The 22,472-nt window shown below is 46.8% G+C and overlaps 1 protein-coding gene across 4 annotated transcripts in view; it reads right to left on the bottom strand.

The window, feature by feature from the left end:
• cdon (cell adhesion associated, oncogene regulated) overlaps positions 1 to 19,734 on the bottom strand; it is a 30,251-nt gene extending 10,517 nt beyond the window's left edge. Inside the window, exons 1-9 of one of the 4 annotated variants that reach the window (XM_019273023.2) lie at positions 19,096 to 19,734; positions 6,447 to 6,585; positions 5,520 to 5,798; positions 4,891 to 5,037; positions 4,636 to 4,779; positions 4,259 to 4,549; positions 3,907 to 4,176; positions 867 to 1,141; positions 293 to 467 (exon numbers count right to left, since the gene is read on the bottom strand). In XM_019273023.2, the coding sequence (XP_019128568.1) occupies positions 293 to 467; positions 867 to 1,141; positions 3,907 to 4,176; positions 4,259 to 4,549; positions 4,636 to 4,779; positions 4,891 to 5,037; positions 5,520 to 5,798; positions 6,447 to 6,519 (1,654 nt within the window). In that variant the 5' untranslated portion in view covers positions 6,520 to 6,585; positions 19,096 to 19,734. Of the gene's footprint in view, positions 1 to 292; positions 468 to 866; positions 1,142 to 3,906; positions 4,177 to 4,258; positions 4,550 to 4,635; positions 4,780 to 4,890; positions 5,038 to 5,519; positions 5,799 to 6,446; positions 6,586 to 14,589; positions 15,957 to 19,095 lie in introns of those variants that run through there. The other 3 variants (XM_019273024.2, XM_010739701.3, XM_027280633.1) reach the window with 3 other exon arrangements.
• Positions 19,735 to 22,472: the final 2,738 nt, after the last annotated feature.

Here is a 22,472-nt window from a genome sequence, read left to right as displayed (position 1 = left end):
AGGTCAGCGCAAAATCTCGAGTCCAGAAACAACCAGATGCTCTTTAACTCAGAGGAGCTGACACCAAAACCTGACATTTACTGTTGATGTGTTAGGCAGCTGAAAATGTTCCTTCTTTCTATTGTAGCTGTGTTGGAAAATGTGATAAAGCCAGTGTCTTCCAGTGGTCAGCTATTTCCTGGAATATGACAAGAAACACTAAACCGCCTGATACACGCAGGGATTGAAGGTGTTTTAACAGGGTGTTGTGTTTGAGTGTGTTTTTTTGTTGACAGCCAGCGGCTGAACTGACCCTTGCCGGTGCGGAAGGTGAGCATGGCCGGCTGGCCCTCGCCTGTTGAACTCCGAGCCACCATCAGCACCTCGTAGAGACTGGAGGACTCCAGCTCTGACAGCCGCAGAGTCTTTTCACTGCCAGGGACTCGAACCGTATGCCAATTCCCCACCACTGTTCCCATTTCATCGACCTGACACACACACAGAGAGACAGATAAATATAAACACATGACTAAAAATGAGAGAGAAAAACAGAATCATCTGTCTGTCTACAATCCTTCACAGCCTTGTCTCTCTCTTCTAGGCTGACTAACGACAGGGAACGGCCTCAGAAACAATCCCTGAGAGATTTCTGTCACAATTTCCGACTCCAGCTAAACTCAGTCCTGCTGCCAACAAAGTCTTAACTAGTATCGCTGCAGTTTTATAGGCAGAGTGAGCGTATCACTGAGGCAAACACAGGGAAATGACCAGCCCTTCAGTCAGCTCTTTATTTAACAAATTACATTCGCCTAGTCTCCGTTGGTTTGCATGAAAAACTTAATGCAAATGTCTTTAAGACAGAAACACACGCAATGTTTCCCACTCACCTTACGGTATTTGACAAAATAGGCGTTGATTGGACTGCCTCCGTCGCGCCCCGCCCTCCACTCCAGGTCGTACATGTCAGGCTTATGAGTCTGAGGCGGGCTGATGATGATCGGAGCCTCTGGAGTAGGACGGTCACCAGCTCGGTCAGACGGCAGGTTGATCGTGTCTCCCTCGTCCTCGGTCAGGAAGCGCTCGTGGCCCTCGTCGCTCTGCATGGAATGAAGCGACGGCGAAGCCTCCAGGAGCACGCCGGCCGTGGAGCCGAGCTGAGGATCTGTGATGGAGAAAATGTTTTTTGTCTTGGTAAAACTAAAATTCGATTTTGGAGATTGTGCAAATAAAACAAACTTGTGGAAGTCACAACTAATCAGATCTGAATCACTTATTCAGCTCTAAAATGCATATTGGCATATTTTTGCAAATGCTTTTACAATGCTAGTTTCATTTCTAGTATTTCCTGCATAAAATAACAGCAAGCATTGCTATATTTTTATTTGCACACGTCCGTTTTTATTGAGAAAATGTAGTTTCTTTATAAAGAGAGTTTTATTGTTGCGCCGAGTTTTGAAAAATCCCTCACTAGCACAATGTAATAAATGCTGAAGCAATGGCAACAAAGAGAGTCAGTCAGCGACTAACCGAGGTGGCCCTGCATGTCCACAGAGGACGACCAGTGCTGGAAAGTTTTACATTTGGAACAGCCCCTTTAATCTACATAAAATAACAAGAAAAACCTGGATCTCTGCAGCGCTGCATAATCATGCTTTGTTTGTTTTTTTCATTAAATCTTTGCCAGAGCCAGAGCGGTCCACCTGGACAAATCATGCAAGCTGGGAGCGTTATTATGGCTGACACCAGTTTGGCAGAGCCTGGGTGGAATTTTTCACAGACGTTTGGAGGACGTTGAAGCACAGCCCACAAGAGCAGGGACCACTCGACTCTGAGCCACACCGCTGAGGTCAAAGAGCTCCATAATTGAATATTAAAACCTAAACAAGTGAATACAGAGAGGTTAGAGCAGCGAGGCTTGCCACAGGGGCACGCTGCAGGGTCCTGGGTCCAGTTTCTGGCTGTTTTGTGTGCGGCACCGGTTCACTTTGTAAAACAAACAGACCTGGAGCTGGTAACACTAGACCTGATCCTGGGACTACGGCCAGCTGCCACACATTCCACACGCTAACCATTAAAATACCGAAGAGAATCAGACCCCAGCACTACATCCAGTTGTACACACTCTCCTGCTCGTTCCCTCTCTCTGCCCTCTCCACAACTCTGACTCATAGCTTTAACCACAGCCGGCGCTTCTCCTCCTCCTCCTCCTCCAACACACAGGAGGAGGCAATTAAGGCCACGGCGTCCTCGCCATCCTGAGAGAGAGGAGTGATGCATCTTGAGTAAGTGCTACTACACCTGGACGGAGACTCGGTGCCAGGTTCTTCCCAGAAAAAAAAGGTCAGTCCATTAGAGAACACCTGGGAGTAAATGTGATAGTAAATCACAGAGGATTAAGAGCAGAGCTCATCTTACCGCAGGATGTCTCGCTCATTAAACAACATTAACGGATTATCACGATTGTCCATGCTACATTTTTATGTCTATGAACTGATCAAGCAATCATCCCAGTCAGCGTTGGTGGAAAAGACAGGGAGAAAACAGCCAATCACACGACAGAATAAGGACACCACATCTCCCATGTGGCACATCCCACTTAACAGATAAAAGCGTGGTGTTGTCATGGCGATGGAAGCAACAATACCAAACAGAAAACTCAACACGCTTTCAGATGGGCTCCCTGAAATTAATTACAAGAGCAGACGATACACATTGACGACACTGTTTGCTTTGAATGTAAAGGGCGTTCGATAAGCTGCAGAGCCTGGTACCTACAAAACAAACTGACCTCAGAGTGTTTACCTCTGCGGGGCATGTCCTGCTTATCGTCTTATCATATTCTGGGTTTGTGCAGATACCCGGTCTGCAGCAAAAGATATTAATTCTCATTCTTCTTCCTGTGGTCTGTGGAAGGGGGAGCAAATGTTTTGCAGTGAACTCGCCTGATCCTGTCTGATTTGTACTCCCTGTGTACCTCGTGTAGCCGTATTAATCATTCTGCAGATAGAGGGGCGAGTGGAGGAATGGGGCCATGGTGTGGAGGAGCCGGGGAGAGGAGAGAGAAGAGGGGAGGCTTGGGGGGAGAGCGGTGGTGGAGGTGGTGGTGGTGGTGGTGGAGGTGGGAGGGTTGTGATGTGTTAATAAATAAAAGGCAGTTGTGTATGATGTTGACAGCTGGGTGGTCTGGTCCTCGTCATAACCCTCCACGGCTACTCCTTACATTCCAGTGTCCGGGGGCTTATCCCCGACGGCGTGCACAAAGCTCACTCTCACGCTCAAGCTCAGTTCAAGGCTCAGGAGGAGGGCGGCCTTGGCTAAGCCTCTCCTACCAGCCCCTCAGAAAAACACACACACACACACATTCACTCTCAAACAGCAGGGACACCCTGCAGATACTGTATACGCAGGCCCTCAGAGATCCAGCCTAGTAAGACGCCTTAACCCTTTCCAGCGTTAGCCAATTTACATGTGGCATTTCTATAGCAGTGCTCTGTGCAAGCCATCCAGTGTCTCTGTACAAACTGTTATTAGATCAAGTTTTATCCAGCTTTGAGTGTAGCAGTTGGAACAGTAGCAATGAATAACTTGATTAAGTGATCAGCAACAACTCGGAATATCGTTGAACTCATTTTATCAAACAAAAAGCCAAACAGTCTCTGACTGTGGCAAATAAAATGTGAAGATTTGTGTTATAAATAGTTTGTAATTTGAGTATTTTGTTTTTGGTTTCATAAGGTGAAACTTCGAGCACCTTGGCAGCCGGATGGTTGCCATGCCTCTTCACCTATCACTATGAAATAAAAGCAAAAATGCCTCAAAATCTAATAATAATAATCCTTAAAAAACAGGTAGCTTCCCTTTCATAAGCACACTGATGAGAGCTCCGTATTAAAGCAGAATAATAAGTTTAAGATATTCGATAAATACCTGACTGAGTCGAGAGCATTCCAGACGACTGTGCCGAGCCAATCCCGTTGTCCAGCAGACACTGAAACACGCCCTCGTCCTGCGGTATCACCTCTGTAATAACCAGCGAGGATCCAGAGATCTGAAAGCGATGTGACGGGGTGATGGGGTCGGCGTTGAACAGCCAGGTGACGTTGGGTGACGGGTTTCCTTTCGCTGTGCAGGTGAAGCGAGCGGAGGAGCCGGGAGAGACGAGCTGGTTGGTCAGGCCCTCCGTGATGGACACGGGCTCTGTGGAGGATCGGCCAAAAGATTAACATCACCGTGAGGTCTGTGCCCACACTCCCAACATCCTCATTAGTCTTTTTCTTACCAAGAACTTTAACAGTGTAGTTGGCGCTCATCACAGTCCCCTGCTCGGTGTCAGCAGCACAGGTGTAACTCCCCTCATCACTCCTCGTCACCGCGACAAAGGCCAGGTTGTTGTGCTGCCGTTGGTGAGAAGGCCCCGGTGTGACCTCCTTACCATTTTTAAACCATTTGGCTGCTGGTGCAGGACTACCAGACACGGTACACTCCAACATCAGCGGCTGAGACTGCTGCACCGAAACAATCACCGGGGCGGTGGGGTAAACGATCCGTACTGGGGGGGAAGAGTCTGAATCTAAAACACACAAAGTGAGACATATTAGCAGATGATGACAGGATATCTGATCTTAAAATCATGAATTAAAACGTCAGAAAACTTACGTTTTACTGATAGCTTAGTACCGTGAGGTTGCACGACGGTTTCCCCAGTGACGGGGTTGAACGCACCACATTTATACATGCCCTGGTGCTCGGCTGAAACAGAGATAATCTGCAAGTTTCCAGATGGAAGAACTAAATAGTCGTCTGAAACGAGAAGGGAATAGCGATTTCAGTGACAGTAACGAGATAGTGTGAGCATTTTTCACAGCACGATGTTCAAAAACTTTATGTTTATTTGCTGGCCTGAAAACAAACCTGTTGACATTTCTATCCTCTTCCCTCGTACTCTGAGTCGAGGCAGGGCTGGAGGCACGCTGTGCGGTAGAGGACATTCTATAAGGACGGTGCTGCCTTCCTGCACCGATAACGACCGCCGTCTGCCGTCTTCATATTCTGAGATTTCTGCAGCGACAAGAGAAAAAGGAGACTCGAGTTGAGCTCGCTTTCTGTGCAGACATCTAAACCGAGGCGAACAGCGCTACTTGAGTTGAGCTTGTTTATGTTGGATGACTGGGTTTATTTATTGTTGCAGTGAGTGATTCCATTCATGCCTGATAGAGTTACAGATCAGGGTCGACCCCTTAGTGTGGTGTCCAACAGCAAGCAGCATCCCAGCAGGAACATAACACACTGTACAGGAAAGCCCAAGGCTCATTAAGGATACCGGTCAAGAGGCATCTGGAAGGGTGCCCGAGTAAAAACTCCTACTGCTTCCTTCCCCTCCGCCACTCAGCAGCAGGCAGCCGAGGACAGGCTTTCTTTCTCAGTGTTCAACACTCACAAAATGGCTTTCCTTTTCTCAAGGCAACTTCCTCTCTTTCTCTACCCCTCTGCTTTGAAGTGACTTGTATTATGCACAGAGGGGTAATTCTCTGTATCCGTACCTGCTATGTCCACACGCGCGTGGCGGCTGGCGATCGCTGGCCCATGGCCTAAGTGTGCCACGCACTGATAGACGCCAACATGGCCGGGCTTAAGGGAGGAGATGGTGAGGGAGCCCGCGTTGAGCTCCACACCGGGGAGGGTGTCCTGGACCAGGGGAAGACCTCTGAAGCGCCAGGAGACCACCGCTGAAGGAGGGCTTACTAAGCAGTGCAGGTGAGCAGCAGAGCCTCGACTCAGAACCAGAGAGGCCGGCTCAGAGAGGAAAGAGGGATATTGAGCTGATGAGGAGAGAAAAAAAAAGTTATGAATGACTCATTTTGTTATAGAGGTTAGCTCTGATTACAAAACACACAGTATTATGCAGCTATATCTTTGTTTCCACGCAGAACAAAATACAACGCAGCATCATTTTTTACCCCTTTTCCTGGCTAGATTTGATTTTCAGGAGGCACCAACCTTCGAGACTTCTTTAACATTGAAGCGTACGATAGGACAGACCCCCAACAACAGATGTTTTGCACCAGAAATAGTCACAAATGATTACTTTAAAGTTGCACTAATTGGTTTTTGGGTCACTTGGGAGCAGAGAACTCCAGGACAAGCTAAAAAAAACAGACACCTCTAACACATCCAGCAGACGCAGGAGGCATGTTTATTGCCACCTGAAGAATGCAAGTCAAATATTTACCCTGCTTTTTTGCCCTGTTGTGGTGTCAAACATCTCCAAAGCTCTTTAGCTGCTATAATTAGCCCTTTCTCCACGAGTTAATCTGTCTGCTGTCTGCCGTTTGATGCTGGAAAAGCAGCACACTGAGGAAAGCATGCATGCAGAGCTGCAGAGTCACGACGAGCCAAAGCTTTGACATTACATAATAATTTCCTACATTTGTAATGTAACAACAATAATGGTTTGTGGTGGGACTTACATGAGCAGCTGATGAGCAGAGACTGGCTGAGACACAGCACAGTGGACAGGAGGACCCTTAGGCCACTGTCCATGGTGCACTTTGACCCCTGCCAGCAGCCGTGTTGCCCGGCACGCACGCTCTCGTCCGTTCAGCAAACCTGCAACAAGCAGAGGAGAGGAAAGAACACACACATCAGACCGGAGATACACATGGAAACATGACAGCATCCGCACGAGCAAAAAAAAAAAAGAGACAAAACAAGCCGGAGGAAGATTTCAGAGGTGGATCAGAGTGGGGGAAAAAAATCTATTAGTTTCTGAATGAATCCTGTACGACAATCTTTCTAATCTTCACGACACATCCTCTTTACACACTCCTTGATCTCCTCGTCTCTCCCTCTCCTCCAACCCCTCTTCTCACCCACTTCAGCGTCTCCACGGAGGCTGGAATGTCCAGCCTCTCTGCCCCCCTGCCTCTGTCTCCCACTGGGCCACTGAGATCTCCCGCTAATGGAGTGGCTGTGGAGAGACTGTCGCCTCACTCTTAATATCACTCTCTTGTCACACCATGTTGCTTCCTCATAGGTTCACTGTAGCCTGAAGTGCAGGCCTAGACACACTGGAGGGCACGTAATTAGGAGCATTCCTCTATCCTTTTCAACCCGACCCCCTCCGACTGCGGCACCTCCTCCTGCTTTTTCTAAGAGTAATCCGGGCAGGCTTTGATCCCAGGTTCCTGGTTTGGTAACCAGGGTTTGAGCCTGAGGCCTGAGGGACAATGGCTGTCCAGCTGTGATATTCACACTGGCGCTTCGGTGGCTCGCAGACGTTAGCGGAAGGGCTGAGTGAGGCTGAAGGGTGGGTCAAATTAAAAGGATGATGTCTGGGTGGGATCGGTGAAGCTGAACAGGTTTCTAACCCTCATTCTCTAAAGCTAAATATTGTTTCATGTGCTCGACACTCAAGCTCACTCAATTTTCAGTTGATGTGTTAGCGCTGGCGGGATGTTTGTTCCTCTAAAGCAATGAGACACAGATGCTTTAATCCGAGTACTCATTCTCACTTTCTTCATCTTGCTATTTCTCTGTCAGAGGGCATCCTAAGAGGAGGAGGAGGAGGAGGAGGAGGAGCAGGAGGAGGAGAGAGAGAAGAGGCAGGAAATAATAAACTCTCCCAGCTCCTGGCCCACGCCCCCTTCTCACCCCGCAGTCAAAGGTCAGGGAAGAGCAGAGAGAGAGGGTGAACCAGCGGGTGTCTGGTGGCCCTGGACCAGCCCCCAGAGGTCACCTCTAGCTCTCTCTCTGTTTCAACCACAAACACACACACACACACACACATTTCCCCCTCTATTGTACACACATCACCACAAAAGCGCTAAAAAAGAAACATTAAAAACTTTCCCAATTGTTCAAATTTCAGTTTGATTCCGACTGAACTGCAACAACAACAACACCGATTGTTCACGATCTGTAATTTGGTGTACGCTCTTGCATCTCAGGCTCCACTTTGAGCGTGCGCATGCTCAAACCCGGGGCAGATCAAACCCACATCTTGCAGGCTAGCGTTTCTCCATCCCACGAGTTGCAACAGGCCCTGCGCACTGCCCCCATGTCATCAGTGGAAACTATCTTTCTCTCTCTGCCGGAATAATGATATATAATTACAATAATAACAACAGCGCTATAAAAATGCACAGCCAAGCGCGGGCACAATTGGCACGCTGTATGATGAGAAACCCGAGCTGATTCTGTAACTCCCTCACTCTCTGTATCCACCTTTGTTTCTCCTTCTTATTTTAACCAGTTACTTCCTCCGAGTGGGCGTAGCAGTTGTGGCACTACAGCTCCGACTGGGTGCCCTTGTGTAAACACACACACAGCTGCATATCTGGCCCATCGATCTGGCGCAACAAGGAAACACAGGGTCATCATTCCTGCTCCTTATCTGTTTGGCTTTACTCTGACATCCGCCACCATGAAGCCGCCTCAGCGGAGACAGACACCGCGCGGATATCTTGTATCCCTCATCGCGGAGAGTCGACCCGATGCTGGCAGCGCTGCACGGCTGCATGGAAAGGCAAGGCCTGCTTCCTCCTGAGCAGACGCCCAGACGAAAGCTGGAGTGGCCTTTTCGACAAACGGGGAAGTCCCTGTCAAATGAAGTCTGATCGGCCTGAGAGCAGTCGATTCTGGTCCAATGTTGATCTGCGGCCAGCCCACTCCCACTGCTCTCCTTCTCCTCAAAACTCCAGACTATACTAGTTAAGGGGAAAAAATTCTGTGTTCCAGATTTCCTCCTATTACCCCAAATCTGATCTTGTGTTACTCTCTGTTTTTGCACTTATGTTGTAGATGCATGGCCATTCTCAAGGCGGGATTGACCAGCTATAAATCGAAGAGACATCCTGTGTAGAAAACAGACTGTGTGCTGTTGAAAGCTGATATACAGACACAGGGACAGTTTATGAAAATAAATGAGTCTAGTGTCAGCGAGTTCAAGTGGAAAAGTTCCTATTTTTTTGGGTGCGGGGGTCGAGCCGTGTATGTTTGGGAAATGTTTGACTGACACCCCGGCTTAAGTGTGTGAAAGCAGCAGTCTTCTTAGACAGCCTGTGTCCCTCACTCAGCCTTTGAAACTCAGCTTTTTTTTGTTGTATTCCTTCTGTCAGACTGTCTTCCACAGGAATCCCACAGACGAGATACATCGTTGAGAGGCAGCATCTTTTGTTTTTCCGTCTTGGAAGTAATACAAAACTCAGACACAGGAATAGCACCATACATCCCCTGGTAGGACAAGAGGGAACCCTGGTGATGACACAGGAGAAAATAAACACAGTGACAGGCTGCCCTCGGGGAAGGGAAAGGGGTTTGAGTACTGAGGCGGAGGTGAGGGGGGGCGGTGTTAGCACCTGCACTTCTTTTTGGCCTCCGCTCTGCAGGAACAACTTAAAGCCCCATCTGCCCGCATGTGGGGCAGGCCCATATCCCTGTCATATTGGGTAAACAGGGACAAAAGCAATGCGGCGGAGCATCAAAGACCTCGAGGGCAGAGGAAGAACAGGTCACAGCTGGTGCTGCTGACTTGAGGTGGGGGCCCGGCCTCTCTCTCTTTGTCTCTCCGCTTCACGAGACTGCACAGCTGAATAAAAAGGCAACAGCAAACATCACGAAACACGGGGCAACTGTGATCAATACCAGCGGGTACAGATCCAATGAAGATCAGGAGGGTTTATCTCAGCTCAGATAGAGATAAAGACGTTAAAGGCTAAGGACCAGTAGGGTGTGAGAGAAAAGAGAGCAAAGTCTTTTCTGGTATGATGGTCTAATCTGACCTGTGCGCTGAAGCTGATTCACATGCTATACCCCAAACCTGTCTGCACTCGCCCCGCATCTCACGGACAGAGGATCTGCAGCGCACACATTCCTCAGCTTCATAGAGAGCGAGAGAGAAAGAGAGAGACGGACACACAGAAAGAAAGAAACACACACACACACACACACACACACACACACACACAACACACACACACACAACACACAGGAGATGGGAGATAAATTCAAAACAAGAATATGAGAGAGGGGAGGAAAAAGCGTACGGGAGTAAAAAGATACGCGGGGGTATAGAGAGGTGAAACATTCACTGGGAGGTGAAAAGTTGCCAAGCCCCGACTCATTTCTCCTCCCTCTTTATTTGGCTCGGAGATAGAGACGTACAGATAATGGCTGAGTGCGCATCTGCGTCTGCCAAAACTGACTGATGATTCAGCCTAACTGCATTCAGCGCGGCCCAGAAACTTTTAAAGGGGAGAGCCTCCTGAGAGAAGAGACTCTAGGGGACCATTATGGGCTTCTTCTATTGGTCTGGGTGAGCCCACTGAGGCAGCCCCGGGGCCACAGAGGAAACTAATGAGTGGAAACACTGGGCCTCTGGTATGGCCTAGCTCTGTCTGATTAAAGACTGAAACGTTATTAGAAAGTGGGACGACTCAGAGAAGGGGAGTGAGCTAAAAAGAGGGAGAGGAGGAGAGAAAGAGAAAGAGAGGCATGATTTGAAATCGAATAAGGGAATTAGGAGGAGAGAGAGGGGTGCTCTTTGTTTTACAATGAGACCTAAGAAGAGAATCACATTTGAGGGTTAGTTGATCCATAATGCAAAATGACTGCCCCCGTCTGAACCCGACATCCTGCTAAAGTCTCCTCAATAAATCATTTCAACTCAGCGAGACAGCAGAAGACAAATGAGATACATCTTCAAGGACAGTCAGCCTTTCTGACACCGCGCTCTCTCTCCGTACGAGGACAGAGCATGAGCAAGGGTGACGGCGGGGCCACGCGGGTCCCACCAGAACCCCAGAGACGCCACAGCCCTGACGACAGCACAGTGGTGTGGGATCAGACGAGAGGAGGAATGAAAAGGAGAGGCCCCCGGGGATCAGACAGTCACATCCCACAAAGGCCTGTTTACCAAGGACACACTCACCCCCCTCCCTTCACCTTCTACCCCCCTCCAACATCTCCGTTCACCAAAGCCTGACCCTCCCAAAGTGCCGGGGCCGGGACCTGGGAGACAGCGCTAATTCTACCCGCAGGCTTGTTGGCCGGGGACACAAACAGAGAGCTGAGAGAGGGGAGAGAAGGGGAGGGAGGTAGAAAGATTGAGACAGAAGGGGGGAGAAAGAGAGAGAGCGGGGACTGAATGGTACAGTATGTAAGACCCATCTTAATTGGAGATTGTTCTGCAATGTCTTGTTTTTCCTGGGAATCTGTGAGGAGGAGGGACAGGAGAGAGAGGAGGTACGCTCGTTTCCCAAGGTCTTGAACAGCGGGATTAACCGCAGGGGCGAAACTCAATAGCGGCCTCGGACACTGGAAACAGATCCCCGGGTATCGCCACCATACAGGGCCACCTCGAGACCTTTTGCAAAGCGCATGTAACTAACAACCCTTCCCCATTGTCGCAGCTCTCTGGGCCCTTCCGGCTGATTTCACAGGCCTTTCAGCGCACAGAGGAACGTCTGCTCAGACGAAAAGGTAATTCTGATGGAAAGGAGGAATGCACAAGAAGGCCGTCTTGCCTGCAGGGTGTGTTATAACACTGATCTCCAACATGTGCCAAGAGTTTGATTCATCACACCAGGCGAGAGAAAGAGAGAGAGAGAGAGAGAGGGAGAGAGGGGAGCTGGGATTGTGTGCAGCCGTGGCACCGAAGCAGAGGAGGCCGCGGACTCCGCATTCCAGAGTACGCTGATGCACGATGGGAGGAAAATATTATCGCGTTTTGCCAAATGTCTTGAAAACGTCCACCTTTTCTGGGGGAGTCGAGACACTATCTGTGTGTTGTGCGGGCTGTGAAATATGGGCATGCGATGATCCGATCCAGCTGTCCCCACCCCTTCTCCCCTCGGTGAAGGCTCTCGTCCCTCCCCAGCTCTCCTGGATTCCATCACCGCCCGCGTCTCTACGGCAACAAGCGGCGAAGACGCAGACAACAGTATCTGCTCAGTCTCCTCCTGATAGGTCTCTGGCTGCCGACCAAAAGTACTTTCAAACTAAAACATATATTAAATAATGTTATTTCAAACATGCACAACGAAAACAAAATGACAAGCTGTCCGAATAGATGCCAACGAGAAACTCTTTGCAAAGTCAGTATCCAAAAGCAACGAGAAAGAAAACTCAGAGTGGTCGAGGTGTTTGCCTCTTCTTTGTTTGCCACTCAAGAGGCGTGAGAAACAAAAGTACAAGCTGCGCAAAGTATTTCCATTTCTCAGAATGACAAATTGACTCGGCAAATACAACTGAGTGATGGCCTTACGTTCACAGAACAGAAAGCCTAGCCTGCAAAAAAAACTGAACGCCACAGCCAGCCGGCCGGCCAGCAGGCGGAACAAAAACAAACACATGTAAAAAGGTTAAAATATAATTAGTCTTCTTCACCGATTCCACAAATCTCTTGCAAACCCAAACAAACAAACCAGCTCCCTTGTACGTACAAGTTTGAGGACCCCAAAGATAAATATACAGTCCTAAAAAGAGTGTGTAATGGCTTTATTTAGTTTGTCTAAATGTTTATCCGTCTCGCCTTCTAACACTCCACGCTTGTTGTGCGGCAATCAAGTGATCACAAAACAAACTTAGCGGTGATATATCAACAGACAGATCATCTGAGTTTCCACTTCTTCTGGCTCCTGGTCAAAAACCTCTGTAACATATTTAGGGTCCTGCTCGTTGCTGCTGCGTTGGAGGTGAGAAGAGCTTTTTGCAGATGACGTAGCGCTCCCCATAGAGCCAAGAGAAACATAACCTCATGACAACAGAAAAACACAGCAATAATACAGAAACCGTGGCATGTGCTAACTCTGTGTTTTCTTTCTATAGGTTTGTGTGTGTTTGCTACTGTGTAAAAGCACCGCAAAGACATGACAGTGATTTATTTTACTTGAGTAAAGTCAGGCAAACCAGAGATGTCTTTCCATCTATCACCAGGCAAAAAATACATCCCGCAGTATGCCGGGTATCTGCTGCGATCTATAAACCATCCCCAGAACAATGCAGAAGGCCGGACCAACCATGTGTTTTACCCTTCTAACTTAGATTCCTCGGCTCACTTTGAATATCTTTATAAATAAGGGGTTCCTTGCTCCCTAAGGGGTTGCATCTTGGAGCAGGGAAGGCCCTTAATGGCAGCCACAACCACAGGCCTGGAGGCAGGCAGGCAGGCAGGCAGCAGCAGCAGCAGCAGCAGCAGCAGTACCCACACTGCCTCACACTCTGATCTGGGAGAAAAACAGCCCTTCAAACAAGTAGCCTGTTTGTCAGCCGGAGGGGAGTGCCAGCCACTAGTTTTGCCTTAATATAGTCTTGCTGATCCTTGCTGCTTGGCTTTTCAACAGCACACACATTCTGGTTCGCAGAAAACCCATGTCAGATGTGACTTATTGGTTCAACATTTGAAATAGAAAGCTGTGGTCGCTCACGGTTTTCAAAAAGAAAAAAAAAAGACTCCAACTCTTTGGGGCCCCGCGCTGAGCTGAGGCGACGGACTAAGTCAGGCATATTTAGTAGGGTCAGTTTCAGGAAGGGAAAAAGAAATGAATCTTGCAAACAGGAAGACGCTGAGGATGCAAAAAAAAAAAATTCCCCCCGCATGTTCTGAAATACTTTGCTGTGAGAGCTGTCAGCGAGGGTTCAGTTCAGAAGTTCACTCCCTGAAATCTTCCCCAAGGCTGAGGAATCATTAAGAAAACTACACAAGACAAGGCTGCGGAACAATGGCTCTCATCGTGTACTCGCTTGACAATCATGAGGAAAATTGTTGTTTTTGGCGAGAGGCGAGTATTGTGTAAAATGCCACGTCAAACCCTCCTGTGGGACTTTTTTTTTTTTACTCCCTCTCTCTCTCTCTCATACATGTGGTGCTCTGCGCCATGTTAAAAAGGCACATACAGTATATTATAGCCACACGAGCCAAGAAGCACTCCCTCAGATGATTATGAGCGCGTCATAAAAAGGCATCTACAGAAAAGTACACTTCAAACCGTGAAGCTGAAACAGACTCGCGGTGTGCTTCAAGTGTTTCGCAGTCTGTTGTCGGTCTTTTCATCAAACCTAGCAGCTAAGACGGTACATCATTTTTTCCTACAGTAAAAAAAAAAAAATCATGCTCTCTATCAAAAGTTTGTCCTTGTGTGTGACACAAACCCTAAACCATCTGCAGTTAAGGTATTTTCATTAACTGTACCCGCTCGGACTGTGTGTTTCCCCTCAAAGCGCTGTGTGTGGTATTGGTTTACATTCCCTTATCATATTGAGAACACAGACATATATATTTAGTTGAGGTCTGATATTTCCATTACATTAGCAGAAAACAAACCATCTTCAGAGAAGAAGCAGACCTCCTCTTCCTCCCCTATCTCCTCAGCCCGTACAGGCTTCGTCCCCCCGCTTGCATTTTCGGTGGCTGGCTGGAACATCTGTTTCTGCTGCTCCCAAAAAACTGTTTGTTTGTCTTAACAATTACGCCCCGATGTTTCTCATTTCATTTCTCAAATCTCTCGAAAGTCATTATCCAGTTTCAGGTCTTTTAAGGTTCTGAATTTTTCAGAAACTCAATACGACCATCTGTTGAAAGCTGGCGTATACGTCGGGCTACAGTCGACTCACCTTTGACATTTCAGAGGAGCTGTACCGGAGGAAGCAGGCGGCTGCTGGAGTAACACGCTTTGCATAGTAAAGCGAGTCAGTGCCGAGCTGTTTGGATCATCTGTCAGAGTTGGAAAGAGGGGGGGGGGGCGACATGGAAGAAACGGGGAGGGGGTCCCACTCAGAGACGTATGCGTTGTGTAGTTAAAATAATGACAGCCTGAGCTCAGAGCAGATAAGAAGTGCTACTAATGACAGCTTCGCGTAAACACCGGTGACACCTTCAGCTACTGCATCTGCCTTTCGTGGCTACTTCAATTTATCCAATTCCACTCGCTGCTATTCCCCGAGAATCACTTCAGGAAGGGAAATGGAGGGGTGAAAGTAAACTTTTTTTTTTTTTTTTGTTAGCGCTGCAGCTGCAGGGTGCACTCATCAACACAGCAGTCACAAGAACTCAAACTCTTTCTCCGACCTGCCCATCTTTCCCATCGAGCCCCTGCTCATGGCTGCTGGGTGTTGTCAATCAGCACCCCCTGGCTCCTTGAACATGGGGACTATTTGGCGTGCTGCCCAAAACTCCCCTCCGTCCATCTAATGAGGGCCTGAGCTCTGGGTCTGCCCTTGACGAATGGGAGCTGAAGCTCAGCAGAGTAAAGGCCAGCATTAGAAAACGGGGAAAATGCAGCAGTATGACTCAATCCCTGAGCAATGAGAGTAAAAGGAGGACTATGTGTCAAGAGTTCAAAACAAACCAGGTTTGAGTTTGGGAATAGCTGCTTGGAGGGTCAAATGTCAGCCATACAACAAGTCCACTAAATTCCACTTTATCATACAGAGAAGCTGAAATGGATTAGCCGTCAGAGTCAGAAAGTGACGCAGACTTTATTCTAGCTGTCAAAATATTGTGAAGATGTTGAAAAATAAGGTGGCCGTTCAAAATTCAGATTCTTCTCCTGTTTTATGACTCTCAAAACATTTTTCTGCGGCCAAAGGTTGATCCTTCGGAGCAATAAAATGACAGATCACAGCGTGAAACCAAATAAACAAGCACACCACATTGTGATTTAGGTTTGAAATTCACTTCCACTCATCTCAGAGCCAGAGCTGAGGTTTGCCGCCTGGCCTCAAATCTGCACGGCCTTCAGAACACAGGGGAGAATGTGGGAGGTGGCCAAAATATACTTTAGTCACCCTCGACACACCCTCTCTTTCGCCACACTCACCTCCGATAGACATTCATCCACTTTTTCATCACTGAAATGCTTTAAATAGCTCAAAGCAGGGCTGCAACTGACAAATGTTATTACTTCAATCCGTCTTTCTCTCTAAAAACTCTAAGAAATAATGAAAAATGCCGATCACAATCTCCAGAGTCCAAAAAGATTTTTGTTGGACCAACAGTCCAAAACATGAAGATATTACATTTATATTGATATTAACAGAAAAAAGCAGCAATTAATGACCTTGATGATTAATTGTTTATCAAAAGAGTCCGTCAATTAACTTGCATCAGGTCTAACAACGAGTTTTAATGTCAGAACTAAAGGATTGGAGCTCATACACAATCTGACTTCTTGCTTTTACCTTTAAACCTCACCGTTACTATGGAAACCCTCGACTGCTACTACTCAACAATCATCTGGAGCGTTTCTTGGAGCGCATGTGGTCGTGCGATTATAATAGATCAGAAAAATCAGGACAGCCATTATGAGAGCAGGGGCTGGTATCATTACACATGCTTACATTCAAATTGCCCACTTAACATAGTTCTCCTACAGCAACATGTGTTTATCATTAGCGAGCACGCTAATGGCTCAAACATTATTCAAACTCCCTTAATGGCATAGTCGTGCTTTGTTCAGGGGGTCTGTCTGATAAGACGCGGGCCACTAATGGTTTATTAATTTCCCTACAAGTCACAAAAACACGCTGTGAAAACAAATCCAGAAATGATTCTGATGGCTCTGTCGTCCGATTCAATCATTCCCAATATGTAGTTACTGTGGGGAAAATCCCACATGGCACAACTGCATGGTCAGTTATGCTAAAAATACTCCACATGTCCCTGTGTTCAGCTTGAAATCCACCAGCTAATGTAGTTTTAGATTTATGGATCTACTTCTCTGTTTAAAAGATGAATGTTTTTCAAATTTCTGACGTCATGTTGAAATATTTCCTGCAACATGGACCAATTTCTCCACAGACTGACCAGAAAGCAACAGGTTCGAGGAAATCATGGAGTGAATTAAGTTAAAGGTTGAAGGAAAGTGGGAAAAATAAATGAAAGAAACTCCTGTAACAAACTCAAAACCTGAGGGAGGCCCTGAAGTAAAACGCCCCGAACACAAAGAGCAAATCTCTCTCTGCCCCTGTCAAAAGCTCACCCAATATTGGGGAGCACTGAAAGGATTTGAAAGGCATCGGAAGTGTCTTCTTGTCCCCCCACCGACGCAACAATGCGCGAGCAACTGTTTGAACTTGAAAGTGTTTTATCTGAGAGCAGCCATGTGTGTCCCACTGACTGGATGTCATGCATTCGAGAGGGTTTCGAGACTTTGTTCTCGACAACTTTTAAAGTGTTCAGTTTTTCTGAGAGTCACCCCTATGTAACAAAAGTCCCTGTGAAGCCCTGATGATAGGGGTGAACAGCAGACAGAGGAAATTACTTGAGGGAGAGGAAGAAAAAAAAAAGTAAGGAACTTGTCTCGGCAGCCACATTGTGACTTCACTTTTACTCCGTCATCCTTTACTCTAAAGATCCTGAGCAACAGGCTCGTTTTAGATTATCTTAGTGTTTACAATCCTCCACATTTATGCTGCCCCTTACATTACAGTACAAACCTAATCTTTACTTAATGTCATAAAAAATGTGAATTAGAGAAAAGTCTCTGACTCACAAACGCTTCAACGTTTTCAGTTGTCATCCTCAAAGTTCCTGAAGTGCAGCGATGCAGATCACAACACAGCAAGACCTGAGTAGATTAAGTTCATGCACACACTTGCAAACTCAGTCCTGAGTTGTTAGCGGTTGAGTGTGTGTGTGTGTGTGTGTGTGTGTGTTTTTTGGTCAAATCAGAAATGTTTCTTGTTTTTGCAATACAAGCGTGTAAAATCGAGCCAGTAGGAACAAAGAAAAAAGCTCTTTGATGATCTTGATCAGACTGCGTTCACACATCAGCAGCTTCTCTTTACAGTGTTTAGAAAGATCCCCCCCTTTTGCCTGCAGCATTTTTAATCAGTTGTGCAATTAAACTAATTCTTAATTCTTAATTAAAATCCACTTAAAAGCACATTCCCAGTCTGCTAACAATGCCACCTTCATTCAGACAGACAGGTACTTTTGTATCGTCTGCACAGTAATTTGTGCACTTGCCAAATTTTAGAGCAATGATAACACGGGATTTACCAAACCAACATTTATGACACCCTTGTGGGACTTATCCAAAACAATAAAGGCTCTCTGTCTTTGCAGAGTGTGGAAAAAAACACAACACACACAAGTTTAAATATTAGTTTAAGCCACCATGTTTCTGCACAGGGAAGCCTCCTGAAAGCAGATCCATAATAATAATAATAAAAAAAAAGTATAACTTTAGAACAAAGTGATGTTTTACATATCCCCGAGCCATTTTCACCTTTTATGACTGTGACACCAACGTGTCAGCGGAGGGGACATATTTGCCATTTCTAAAAATGTTTTCTTTCATCTTTCAAAGCAGAAATGCAGCCTGCAGGCCATCTGTTTTCAACTGTGATGTCGAAGTGAAGTGTCGCTGCCTTCCAGAGCTGCCAGAGCTGCTTACCAAACAAATATTTATGGCTTTTCCTCTGGTATTATTCACCTCAGAAACATCAGAGCTCAACTGGATCAGCGTGCAGAAAGATAACTGATGACGATAATCTGACTGAGTTGTTGCACCAAAATGATTTTTTTGTGTGTGCACATAATGTAACTTTAATGAGACAAAGATGTAGCCTGGAGTCCACAAAGTCCAAAGTGTTGTACAAATCTACTTTTGTGCACTAATCAAGGAAAAACTGATTTTCTCTAATCAGTGTAAGTCACTGTAAAGAGGTGGCATGGACCTCAAGGAGCTAATGCAGCCTGTTTAAAGTCATTATATTGTGTTTATAGACATGAAATTGTGGATTTAATTCACAGTGTGGACAGTTAATTCATTTATACACACACATAATCTCCGTACACGGGCGCCCCCGTGAACCAGACTGCCACACAGACGGAGCATGTAGCGCCCCTCCGAGCCGCTGCTCTCCACTTTCACCACAACACAAAGATACAAAATCACGGTAATGTTTGTGGAACAGATTAAAACGGCACTGTGGAGCTCTTTGCTTCCCTGAACGTCACTTTTTTTTTCTTTTGTTATTTCCAGAAGAGCGCAGCTGGCCTGGTGCGCACACCGAAGCCAACCCCCGTCCAAACCAGCCAGCCAGCCAGCCCAGCCAGCCGGCCCGGGACTCCCCTCTCTCCCTCTGTCTGCCACCCCTCCGTCCCGTCCTTACCTCTCGTGCAGGAGGGCAAAAGCTGCGAGCTGTCTGGTGAATTAGCAGCAAAACGCATTCTTCTGGAGGCAAATCCGTACGGGGCCCTCCATTAGACACGGGCTCAAAGTGCGAGACGACGGGAGGAACATGAAAACAGCCGGAGGTACAGGAGGGGGAGAAAGAGAGTTTTCAGACCCGCAGAGCTGCGCAGGATTCGGGGGCCAAGGTGCGACAACTCCCCCTGGTCTAAACTCGAGTTGAGTTTTTCTCTTGGGAAGTCTTGGAGTCCGCGCGTTTGGATAAAAGCGTTACGTCCCGGTGCGCGCACACACACACACACACACTCTCTCTCTCTCTGTGTGTCTGTCTAACCCGTTATTGTAACTTCTCCACCAGTTCTCGGTCTCTCCGTCTCTCTACCGCTGCCTCTTCCACACACGCATCTTTGAAGCCAGTGTCGAATTGCTCAGCAAATCATGGCAGCGGCGGAGCTGGTCGTCAAACCAGGAATGTCCCAGCCCCACAGCTCAATACGGCTCCTGGAGAGGGGAGGGAGGGAGAAAGAGGAGGGGGTGTTACCCATATAGACTGTGCATTAACAAGTTTTACAATCTACAAGGAGAAGAAGAAGGAGAAAAAAAAAAAAAACTTCCTCCTTCCTCTTCTGCGCAGGCTCACCTGTGCCACTCACAGTAAGCAGGATGTACAGGTAAACTCACCTGAACTCGCTCTTTTTTTCCTCTTTGCACATTCACATCACAACAAGAGCTTCTCGAAACCTCTTTACATTTTTAATTTTAATCTATAAAATTGTGATTTATATTTATTGATCTACACATTACACTGACTCAGACAGATATATGAGATTATATATTAAAAATATATAAAAACCCAAAAGATAAGTGCATGTTAACCCCAAAATAAACATGATGAATATAAAAACATTGATTTTTTCACCTGTACAGTTCATTTTTTTAATGTTTTACCAACAATTCTAAGCAAAGAGGGGATAAAATATTTATATTTATTATCTCATGCAGGCAGGTAATCATGAGAAAACCCACCACCCATGTAAACAAACAAGAAAAACTAAAGATTCATGTTGTGGAAAAATTAAATATGAAAATGAAACTGAGTATTTACATAGCTTTACATCTTCAGTCATTCATCTCTTACTGTCTGTTTGCCAGGAGATGTTTTATTATTAACAAGACCAGACTAAAAAAATGTCCACCCAAAGTTTATATTATTTATGTCTAAAGATTTATTAACAGGGAGTCAATCCAAGACTGCCTCAAAGCCATAAAGGCCGTTCTCTTTTTTCAGTGGAATACACTGTGCCTTGTAGATTAAACCAGCTCTCAGTGGGCCCATTGAATTGAATTAAAGTTATGTGGGAGGGGAATGTTTGAACAACTAATAGCTACGGGTCATTTCTGGCATCAAACCTGTTGGTTGGATTGGCTGAATGTTGGTTGGCTGCAGCTATTTCTTCATCATCACTAGGTGAAACGCCTTCACGGAGAGGTGGGAAGAGGGGGGTGAGCTGTGAGTTTGAAACAGTCATCTGTTGTGCGTATGGGCATGAGTAAACAGCATAATCATCTTTGAGGCAGTAATTATGTGCTCCAGCATTTGGCCCGGGCGGTGGTGGCGGCGGCAGGCCCACCCTGCTTCAGACAGCAGGTGCAGCTCACCATCTGACAGCTGACTCCTATGGAAGGTGTGATCCAATCCTCCCGGGGCCGGGTCGACCCGATGCAGGCCCTTTTAGGCAGTCAGAGCCAAAGCCAACAAACCAGCAAACCTCTGACACAGGAGGAGGAGGGGGGGGGCGGACAACATGGAGGAGGAGGTGGTGGAGACGGGACCGATGAAGGACGGATGCATCAACTCTGTTTTCACTCACAGGAGTTGGACAGACCTGCTGTCTTTTTTCCTCCTTTTTTCTCTGGAGTTGCCAGTTTTCTGTCATCGGGGAGAACTCATCTTCTTTGTTATTTTTTTCTCTTCTTACTGTCAAGTCACTTAAAAGTCATAACAAAGGGTTTTATTTATGTAATAAATCATTTCTTATTTATGCCCGTAGAAGAACTATTATGAAACTTTTCGTATTAGTTTCCTCGGCGTGCCATTATTTAGATTTCTTGGTCGAATAGTGAACTGCAGTCACGATGGAGCAACTCTTTATTAATGATTCACTAACATGTAGAACTGCAGGCCTGATAGCACAACCTGAAGACCCAAAAGCCTGCCTCACTTCATGTCTTATCACTGACTTATAAAGTGTTAATTAATGGCTTATTAACCACCGATAACCATAATTGGACACAACTCCTGAACTTTTTATAAAGTATGTCTCATTAGTGATTTATTTTCTTCGACTCAGTGATTTCTCTCTCAGGGTCAGGAGCTGGTTGGAGATGGAGACGGAGACTCTGGGTTCAGAGGGGGGTGAGCGGGGTGATTGGACACAGTCGCATGTGAAAGGCCAGAGAGCGGCGAGTCCACAGGGAGCAGGGTCCGCACACAAAGGGCCGGGCCAAAGGGAGGGAGTTGAGGAGAGAAGGGGGGGAGTGAGTGAGTGAGGCTTGGAGAGGCGACCGAGGAGGAGAGGCCACGCTGGGAACCAAAGCTGACAGCACAGACACTTCTCATCCACAGAGGGTTCGGCTGTCTCTGGCCCCCTGGGGTATATACTCACTTATCTATGTGGAGCTGCCAGCGCCGCACTGTTGAGCCACGGCAGCTCCAGTGAGCTGCTCACTGAGAGCAGAAGCAGCAAAAACACTACGCACACAATGCAGCAGTGACCTCTGGCCCACATTTAACTGATATGAAGCTTGTTTTTTTTTAGTCATATCAGCCCTGATCAGATGTCAATAGATTATAACGCATTTAGCCAATACCAGATTACTTGTTGATCATGCAGAGGCTGCAAAACAACAGCTGTTTACACTTTATACATTCAAATACTTTCCTTGTGTGATGCCCTGATTGCGCTAAAAGGAAAGGAAATGGCAGGAGACCTGCTAACAAGGGCTTTGTGTTCCAAATCCAAAGGCTGGGATTGTTTGGAGTTGATACTTCCAGTTTCGCTGTGGATAATAAGCCTCCGACCACTGTCAACAGAGTGTTTATGACCTGCAAAGCAGCTCTGGGTTGTGTTGACTCTGTCAGCAGGAACCTGGGGGGACGCCTGACTCCAAGTGCTATTAAAAGGCACTTTCAGATTACAGGAGTACCATCCCTTTGTTTGATCCAGTCAGGGGTTTGTGTATTCGTCAGCAGGACTAAATACCACAGCTTAATTGTTAAGCATCACCTAGATTTGTGGGTAAAATTTAAAGGGTGAAACGTCACGAATAAACACTTTGTTGCCTTTGTTTTTTCTG

Source organism: Larimichthys crocea, chromosome VII, assembly GCF_000972845.2.
Source record: "Larimichthys crocea isolate SSNF chromosome VII, L_crocea_2.0, whole genome shotgun sequence".
Classification (NCBI taxonomy): Eukaryota; Metazoa; Chordata; class Actinopteri; family Sciaenidae; genus Larimichthys; species Larimichthys crocea.
The sequence above is the reverse complement of the archived record's forward strand: the minus strand, read 5'-3'. Positions and strand labels throughout refer to the sequence as shown.